The 9,935-nt window shown below is 40.1% G+C and overlaps 1 protein-coding gene across 1 annotated transcript; it reads left to right on the top strand.

The window, feature by feature from the left end:
• Positions 1 to 2,162: 2,162 nt before the first annotated feature.
• On the top strand, positions 2,163 to 8,269 carry LOC126392517 (thioredoxin-interacting protein-like). The gene is made up of 7 exons (XM_050047944.1): positions 2,163 to 3,238; positions 4,867 to 4,942; positions 5,054 to 5,201; positions 5,807 to 6,019; positions 6,106 to 6,252; positions 6,672 to 6,986; positions 7,924 to 8,269. Exons 1-7 carry the CDS (start codon positions 2,971 to 2,973, stop codon positions 7,969 to 7,971), a joined length of 1,215 nt encoding a protein of 404 aa, XP_049903901.1. The 5' UTR covers positions 2,163 to 2,970; the 3' UTR covers positions 7,972 to 8,269.
• Positions 8,270 to 9,935: the final 1,666 nt, after the last annotated feature.

Below are 9,935 nucleotides of genomic sequence, written 5' to 3'. Positions count from 1 at the left end.
GACTAGAAGCCAAAATAGATGTGATGTGTGAGGATCATTTTGTTTTGGTCAAAAGCCTAGCTGCTGAATTTTAAATGATTTGGAGCTGGTGTATAGATTGATTGTTTCAGCAGGTGAACAAGGTCTTACATTAACCAAGGCGGGAGACTAAGAGCATTTATGATTTTCATGTGAGCTACATTTGGAGATATTCCTCAGCTGTTGTTGCTCCAGGGTCAAATTACTGTCCAGAATAATACCCAGATTTTTTACACCTGATTTTATGCTGGGAGTGAGGGGGCTTATGAGTGGCTGAATTTGTTTGGAGTTATGTTCAGGGCCAATGATGAGAACTTCTGTCTTTATATATACTTGGTTTTAACCTATTCTTGTTCTCCATTTGACGACTGACCTGAGATCAGCCCCTTATCAGTCCAGCAGAGGGCGGTCTGTCCACACTAACACCACCAGGTCTCAAACTGAGGTCCTGGTTCCCGCAGGGTCCTTCAGATCGTCACTGGAAGTTTTATTAAGACACATTTTAGCCTCTTAAGCTTAGACTTTTCCTTTAAATGTCACCTTGAGTAATTTTAAATCAATAAATATTTAGTGTATTTTGGGTTTTTTTGGCTCTTCTCTTTGAACACTTAAAGATCACCAGAATTTAAAATAAAGTTATGAGCCCTGTTCGCGTGGGACTAATATTACCCGGGGACCCTTTTGTAATTTTAATAAATGCAGAGGTATTCTGTGATGTTAATCCTGTGCAAATCTGCCATAGCCATAATCTGACAAATTAATATTCCATCGCAGATTACCTACCATACTTCACCAAACACACAGGTCATGTGATGATATTAGTCCAGTGCAAATTGGCATCTCTGTGATTTGGGGTTGTACTTTTGTTTCCTCCACGCCTCTTTTCTGCATATTTTCTGCACAGCAAGTATGGAGGCTGCATTGGCTTTGAAATGGAAGTTTTGACAGCATTTTAGGTGCAGGAGGCTCTTGCTACAGATGAGATGAGATGGATGACACATGACAGTGTGTGGCAGGACTGGTTCGTCATGGCTTGGCACCTGTTAGCTTTAGCCTCAGTCTGGTCACATGACATCATGTGCTGCGCTCAAATGAAACTCTACAACTCTTTGGTTTTAGAAAAGAAGAATAGAATTACTGCTTTGTGACTATACGCCTCCGCAAACCAGTCAACTTGCACTTTACATCCATGTCTGTTAAAACATGGATGCTTCACACACAGCTTCCGCCCGACAGCACAGAAGATCTATAGAATCAGCACAGTTTTAAGGTGGACACAAGATTAGAGTCACCAATTCTGTATCTGACCAAATGTCTCCCCTTCTGTTCCTGAGATTTGCAGAACATTATGATGTCACAGTGAAGTTGACCTTTGACCTTTTGGATATAAAATGTCATCACTTCATTTATTTTGTCCTGTTAGACATTTGTGTGAAATGTCATAATTTACCTTTCACTAAGCCCCGCCCCTTTGTGATGGTCCAACAAGCTGTCATAGTAAGCATGGAGCCCACACTGTAACTAACTGCACTCCCTGAAGAAATATTATCATATTTTTGGAAAAATGAAAGAGTGATTCCAGAGAGAAGCAGACAGAGGGGTCTACAGTCTGTGTTTGAAGGATATATCCAGGATGTCAAACTGACTCAGCAGCAACAACAGGTTAAAAAGACAAAGATAGTTAGAAGCTAAAGCCGAACTATAGGCTACAGATCACAGTGTAAAAGTGAACCACCACATCACTGCTGATCGCCACACAAGACAATGAATATAAAGGGAAACTTTGCTGATATTGAATCAGCTGTGTGGCATCGCAGTGTGTGCAGATGAACGTGTTGCCCGGGATCTCCAGGGGAGTTTACAGGATCACAGGCAACTTGGACATGAACAGGTTTAGAAAAGAAAAAGATAATTCTTTTTAAAGAGAGGTTTAATTTTAATCTTTCTTGATTTTAAATTAGGCTTAAAGTTCGGTGCAACAGAATTTAAACTTAAACTATGCTTTAGTCAGGTTTAAAAGTTAATCCTTGTTGGTGCAGTCCAGCTTAAATGACTTTAAATACATTTAAAATTCCTTTAAAAAAAACTTTAAATAGATTTAGAATCCCTGTAAATGACTTTAAATTGATTTAGAATCCCTTGAAATTAATTTAAATAGGTTCCTGTAAATTACTTGAAATAGGTTTAAAATTCCTGTAAATGACTTTAAATTGATTTAGAATCCCTGGAACTGACTCTAAATACATTTAAAATGACTATATATAACTACAGATAGGTTCAAAATCCCTTTAAATGACTTTAAAACATTTAAAATTCCTGTAAATGACTTTAAATACATTTTAAATCACTGTAAATAACTTTAAATAGGTTTAAAATTACTGTAAATAACTTTAAATATATTTGAAATCACAGTCAATGACTTAAAATACATTTCAAATTCCTGTAAATAACTGTAGATAAGTGAAAGTGATAGTTGAGTCCACCAGTTGTTGGTATTGTTGTTGGAGCGTCAGCCGGACAGTAAATCTGCTTCTATTCTCACTCTGATGACTCCAATGTTAAAATCCTGCTTCTCATTTATGGCCGGCCAGTAACAAGCCCCGCCCCCTGCGGCACGCGCTGTCCACGCGTCCTTTCTGCACTCTGATTGGCTTCATTCGCCAGGACAGCCGGTGCTGACCAATCAGAGAGCTCCGTCCCTCAGCGGCTTGGTTTGTCCACACACTGTACACGTGCTGCTCGGTGTTGCTGTAACGGGACTCCGGGACACCGTACCGACGGTATAAAGCGAGCCCGACCTGTTTACTGACCCTGAAACAACCAGACTAACGACAAATAACACGGTTCATGGTCGTTACGATCGTTAATGTTCCTGTCTTTACTGTTACACGTTACAGTTTGATTTAATTCATCATCTTCATCACTCGTCCCAGTGAAAGTCTCGGTACCATCATGGTTCTGTCTCCAGTGAACAAGATGGCAGTGTTCCAGCTGGTGTTCTCGGACCCCGGCAGGTCCTTCTACAGCAGCGGGGACAAACTGTCCGGCTCCGTGCAGCTGAAGGCGGCTCTGCCCTGCAGAGTGACCGGCCTCAGGGTCACCGCCGCCGGTTGCGCCCGCGTGGATTACCGCGGTGGGAAGAAACTCAAGAGCCGCAGCCAGGAGGTGGAGTACCTTAAGTATGAGGAGGAGCTGCGGCTGGAGGAGAAGCTCACCAGAGGTAATCATGACTCTAATCACTGAGGGTCTCACTGACAAATAAAAAATGCATATATTTTCTCTCAGTAAATTAATTGAAGTTGAATTTATTAAATAATTAGATACTATATGGACAAAAAATGTTATTAAAATTGCAAAATTAATGTAGAAATATTAGTTCGCGTTTGTATATCTTAATAATGGTTATTTCCATTCTTAAACTCGTTATTTATTTATTTATTGTGTTATATGGTGATAACATAAGTGAAGACAAGTGCAGGGATATATAAACAGACATTTTATAGAGAGTAGTAGAGTAAGACACATATATACTTAATATTTTAACTCTTTGTTCCTGAAACAAGTTATTTGATGGAAATCTTCTAAATTACTTGATATTTTAAAATGTTTATGAAGGATTTAGATAAAAAGTCTGAAAATCAGCCAGTTTGACTTTAAATAACGTGCACATACAAGACATTTATAGTCAGTGAATATTTGTAGCTGTCAGATTTATGTAGAGATAATTTAAGTAAAATAAAATGTTGTTATTTCTTTCAAATCTTTCATACTAGTCTATACCCATTGGTAGCTTTGTCACCTTCTACCTATGCCAGTCCTCAATGCCTGTGTGCAGTTTCACATAGATTGACCACGTCAGTGAGTAGAAAAACATGGGACAGACAGAATGACTAACTGACAGAATGACACACTCACAGTTTCCGTGATTATGTACAGCATACCATACCATGATTTCCATCATGACATCATACCAGAAATTAGAAGAAAAAAACCCCAACATTGGTCCACAGGGGGAGCCACAGCGATCGGTCGCATTTGAGTCATTTTGAAGCATTTTTCTGTTGTTATAGCGCCACCCAGTTGCCAATTAGAGTTAAATTTCTCCAGTCACCTTGAGGCGTCCTGTTCTACATATCTACCAAGTTTAGTAAAAATCCATATGGCGGTTAGGCCTAGATAAGAAATGAGCTCTCTAGCGCCCCCATTTTGTTTGATGGGGTCAATAATGGAGGGGTCCCCTCAGATTATGTGTGGTCATATGCCTACAAAGTTGCGTGGTGATGGGTGAAACCCTTGAGATGTTATACACCTTTATGTGATGAGCCACGCCCTCCGCAATATTCATTGCCTTATAGAAGCTCAGTTTTAGTAAGTTTTCCAACTTTTGCCAAGAGGGAACTTTAGATATTGGTCCCTAGATTATGTTCACCCAGTTTCATGCAGATCGCTCAAACTTCCTAGGAAGAGATCCATTTGAAGTGTTTTTCAAAAAATTCAAAATGGCGGAAAATCTATATAAGCGGAAGTTATGGGTTCTTGAGGCAAATGTGTTCCTCATGAGGAGAGGCATCTCTGTGCAAAGTTTCATGTCTCTACGACATACGGGGCATGAGATATGCCCATTCAAAGTTTGACATTTCAATGGGTTGCTATAGCGCCCCCCTTTGGCCAATTGATGTAATATTGCTTCATTGGCATCCTCCCATGACCCTCTACCACTGTGCCAAATTTCACATGGATTGACCAAGTCAGTGAGGGGAAAAATGTGGAACAGACACACACACAGAGTTTTCGTCATTATATAGTAAGATAATTAGTTTGAATTACTCATCATGTGTTTGTCCTCAGACTCCGATGGCTACTTCCTGCTGCAGCCTGATCAAACATACAGCTTCCAGTTCGGCTTCGAGCTTCCTGCAGCTGGGTGAGCCTCACTGATCATTCATTAATTAAAAATAAGTGATTATTAATCAGGCATTGATTACAGAGGTGATCACAGCAGTTTATCCTGACGTGTCCTCTGGTCTGGTTTCAGGCATCTGGTGTCGTCCTATAAAGGCAAGTTCGGTTACGTCCGTTACTATGTGCGGGCGGTGCTGGACAGGTCTCCCCAGGGTGCTTTGCAATGTGAGAGGGAGTTTGAGGTCGAGGAGCCGCTGGACGTGAACCGGCCTGAACTGCTGGTACGAAAACACACTCACAAACACTGAAACTCTGAGTAAAGGATGTTTATTATTTGATCAGCAGCTTTCAGATTTCCTTCCTTCAGTCAATTGTTTCACTTCCATTCTTTAAAAATCCGATTACAGAGATTTTAAAGTGTCAGCATTAAACTTTGTTTAAGCTTCCTGGCAGAGTCACATTTTCATGTGTCACTGTTCAAATTAGTCTAAAACCACAAGGGATGATGACAATTAATCTATGATTATCGAACATGTGAAATTTAATCCATCAGTCGATAGGCTGTGCAATCCTGTCAGAGTATATGCATTTGGTGTTTTTTGGTACAAGCAAAAACATTTTTTGAATCACCATTAATCAATTAATTGATCGTTAATTTCACAATCTGCAACCCTAATAACAACACAGGGATAAATATATGTCATGGTTCTATATGTTCTGGATCCATAACTGAGCTCAGAGTTTTTCACTAAAACCCTGAAACTGACCTAACCGACACCATGACAGTCGAAGTTAGATTACAAAATAAAAAACAAATACATAATGATCTGAATCATGTGTCTTGTCAAGATGATAAGAGCTGATCAGTTCCCCGTGTCGTCCGCAGGCTCCAGCTGCAGCCTCCAAACAGAAGAAAGTCACCTGTATGTTCATACCTGACGGCCAGGTGTCCATCAGCGCTCAGATCGACAGGAAGGGCTTCTGCGAGGGAGAAGAGATCAGCATCAACGCCAAGTTCGAGAACACCTGCTCACGTATCGTCGTGCCGAAGGCCGCCATCATCGCCAAACACTCATACCTTGCAAACGGACGCACCAAGGTAACGCCTGGTTACAGAATGGCTTTCTGTCTCTGACGGGACCAAACGGTTTTCAAAGATCTGATCTCTGGTCTGTTTTATTTCAGGAGTCACGTCAGAAACTGTCGGCGGTTCGAGGGAACCACATCATCTCGGGGATGTGTGACATATGGCAGGGGAAGACCATCAGAGTCCCCAAACTGAGGCCGACGCTGCTCGGATGTGACATCATCAAGGTGGACTACGCCCTCATGGTGAGTCATGATGACATCACGACAGGTTAATACTAGCAGTTGTGATGAAATGTGAAATCAGATGAGGTGAGATAAGAGAAGATGAGATAAATGATACCAGATGAAATAAAATGAGATAAATCAAGATATGATTAGAGATAAATGTGAAATATGAGAGAAAGATTAAAAAAAGATGAGACATATTGGGAAAAGATGAAATAAGAGATACAAAGACATCTTGGGATAAAGAAAGCTGAGATCAAATGAAATAAGATGAACTAAGATTTGATAAAATGTGATAAAATAAATTCTTAAGATGTTTTGAGATTGATTGAGATCATATTTGAACTGACAGAAAATGACATTAGATAAAAAAAAAGCTGAGATTAAAGACATTAAAATGAGATATTAGACATTAACCTTCTTCCTCCTGCCTCCAGATCTACCTGCACATCCCCGGCAGCGAGAAACTGATCCTGGAGCTGCCGCTGGTCATCGGTACAATCCCGTTCAGCGGCGTCGGCAGCAGGACCAGCAGCATGAGCAGCCAGGTCGAGTCTCTGAGCAGCTGGTCGTCCTTCCCCTCAGCACCGCCCAGCTACAGCGACATCCACAGAGACCTGAGGGTGGACGGGCCCCGCACCCCGCTGCTCCTGGACTACGATGGCGGGGAGGATGACGAGGAAGAGGGCGGGCTCTTCATGAGAGCACCTGAAATGTACCACCTGCCTCCCCCTCCCCCGGCATACACAGAGGTGAGATAAATAAAGTCACATTAACAACATGAGATTAATTAAAATGAACAGAGATGAGATAAATGAGATTAACAACATAAGATTAAATAAAATTAGATATAATAAAATTAGACTAACCAAAATGAGATGAGATTAACATGAGATTAAATAAAATTAGATTGACATACGAAGGTTAAATAAAATTACATTTACTGAGATGAGCTAATTGATATTAATAAAATGAGATTACTTAAAAGTATATGAGCTGAGATGAATTAAATGAGATTAATAACACGAGATTTAAAAAAAAAATGAGATAACAAACTAAGATTGAATACAATTATATTAACCAAGATGAGTTGAGATGAGATTATAAAAAGAGATTAAACAAAATGAGATTAAATAAAATTAAATTAACAACATGAAATAAAATAAAATCGGAATAAACAAAATGAGATTAAATTAAATTAGATCAACATTATTAGATTAAATAAAATGAGATTAAACAGAAGTAGATTAAATAAAATTGGATTAACATTTAAGAGATTAAATGAGATTAAAAATAATAAAATCAAATATAACATGGTCGAACAATGAGATAAAATAAAATGAGATTAAACAACATGGGGTAAGATTAAATCAGATTATATGTACTTAAATGAGGCAAGAAATCAGGTAAAGTGAAATGAGATAAAACGACTTAATGACATGAGGCAGGGCAGAATAAAATTAAAAACATTGAGATGAGATTAAAACGATAAAATGAGATCAAGTGAGATCAGATATTGGACAATATAAGATCAGATCATATAAAATTAAATTAAAATAAGACAGATGAGATTAAATAAAATGAGATAAAATGTGGGATAAATGAGATTAGACGAGATGAAAAATTTAACAAAATGAGTTTAAAAAAGAAAGTTTGGTTTTACAATCTTCTGGTGTTTGTCGCCTTCAGGTCGATCAGGACACCGTTAACCCTCCTCGAGTGGTTCACGTCTTCTAAGGACTTCCTGTCCCTCCGCCACGATGGACTGAACCCTGAAAACTGAACTGGACTGCAGCGCTCCCTGAGGACGACGATGACTCGGCAGTTTCCTGACGATGACTCCGCATGTTTTGATACTTTATTCTGTAGATAAAAAACAGAGAAAGCGTTTTGTTCTGACGTGTTTTTGATATTTGTTGTTACTCAGTTGAATGTTTGTTTTTTTACTGAAGAGAAGAACTCACAGTTTTGTATACGATGTAAATAAAAGCAGATGTTTATTTTTTTACTCAAACAATAAATCAGTTTAACATCATATCTTGTTGTCAGTGTGTTTGACTGAAGACTGATGTGTGATCACATAAAAAATAAACCAACAATATTCTTAATGCAGCAGTGTTATGTAGGAGCGTTTATCATACAGACACTTAATAAACAGGATATGACATGTAGTATACCTGCTGTGATCAACTCGCCATCAAAAACCATAAAAACTAGTGAGAGATTTCGTTTCTCAACATCATTTGTTCAGGAATTGTTGATTAAAATGCAAATTAAACAAAATATATTGGTCACAAATTTAATAAAATCTTAGTGGGCACTTATTTTCCTAAATAATCCACTCACCTGACAGACGTGGCGTATCAGGACGCTGATGAACAGCATCATTACTATACAGGTGTTCTTGCTGTGTCTTAGAGTGAAGGCCACTCTAAGACACAGATGTCATTTTGAGGGAGCATGTCGTAGGCATGCTGACTGCAGGAATGTCCACCAGAGCTGCTGCCCGGGAACTGAACTTTAATTTCACTTCCAAAGGCCGGCTCCAGTGTCGTTTCCCCGAATTTGACAGTACATCCAACTGCAGACCATGTGTAACCTCACCAGCTCAGGACCTCCACATCCCACGTCTTCATCTGCAAGACCATCTGAGACCAGCCACCTGAACAGCTGATGCAACAACTGTGCAACAACTGACTGAAGAATTTCTGCGCAAACAGTCAGAAACAGTCTCAGTGAAGCTCATCTGCACACTCATCATCCTCACCAGGGTCTTGACCTGACAGCAGTTCTTTGTAACTGACTCGAGTTGGCAACTGCCCACCTTTGATGGTGTCTGGCAACTAGGAGAAGTGTTCTTTTCACAAATGACTCTCAGTTTTCACTGTATCAAGCAGATGGCTGACGGTGTGTTTGGCCTTGTACTGGTGAATGGTTTGCTAATGCCAACGTTGTGAACAGAGTGGCCCATGGTGGTGGTGGGGTTATGGTATGAGCTGGCATAAGCTATAGACAACGAGCACAGGAGCATTTTACTTTACGAGATCCTGAGACCCATCATCATCCGCTGCCATGACCTCATGTTGCAGAATGATACTGCTCGTCCCTATGTTGCAAGGAACTGTCCACAGTTCCCGTAAACTGAAAGCATCTCAGTTCTTGAACGGCCTGCACACTCACCCACTGAGACATGTCCCCCACTGAGACATGTCCCCCACTGAGACATGTCACCCACTAAATATGTTTGGGATGCTCTGGATCAGCATGTACGACAGCTTACTCCAGCTCATGCCTATATCCAGCAGCTTCACGTAGCCATCGAAAAGGAGAGGATATACCACAGGTCAACTCTGTGGAGTGTTGCATTTCAATTTTTGATTGGTGCAGATAGGTAAGTAGGTAGGTAGGCAGGTTAGTTGGTCTGCAGATAGATAGATAGATAGATAGGTACACAGGTAGAAAGGTAGATAGGTATATAGGTAGGTAGGTCGGTTGGTCGGTCTACAGATAGATAGATAGATAGATAGATCTAGATCGATAGGTAGGTAGATAGGTACACAGGTAGATAGGTATATAGGTAGGTAGGTAGGTCGGTTGGTCGGTCTATAGATAGATAGATAGGTAGGTAGGTAGATAGATACATGGATAGCTACAATTTTTTTTCCCTGTTAAAGGTTTTTTTTGGGGGGGGGGGGGGGGGG

The sequence above is a fragment of the Epinephelus moara genome, chromosome 6 (assembly GCF_006386435.1).
Source record: "Epinephelus moara isolate mb chromosome 6, YSFRI_EMoa_1.0, whole genome shotgun sequence".
NCBI classification, from domain to species: domain Eukaryota; kingdom Metazoa; phylum Chordata; class Actinopteri; order Perciformes; family Serranidae; genus Epinephelus; species Epinephelus moara.
The sequence above is the reverse complement of the archived record's forward strand: the minus strand, read 5'-3'. Positions and strand labels throughout refer to the sequence as shown.

Bases quoted from the DNA above. Each gene is read 5' to 3' on its own strand.
- LOC126392517 (XM_050047944.1), top strand. From the start codon at position 2,971: ATGGTTCTGTCTCCAGTGAACAAGATGGCAGTGTTCCAGCTGGTGTTC. The intron at 4,943-5,053 runs GTGAGCCTCACT...GTCTGGTTTCAG, and splicing joins TTCGAGCTTCCTGCAGCTGG to GCATCTGGTGTCGTCCTATA. The intron at 6,987-7,923 runs GTGAGATAAATA...TGTCGCCTTCAG, and splicing joins CTCCCCCGGCATACACAGAG to GTCGATCAGGACACCGTTAA.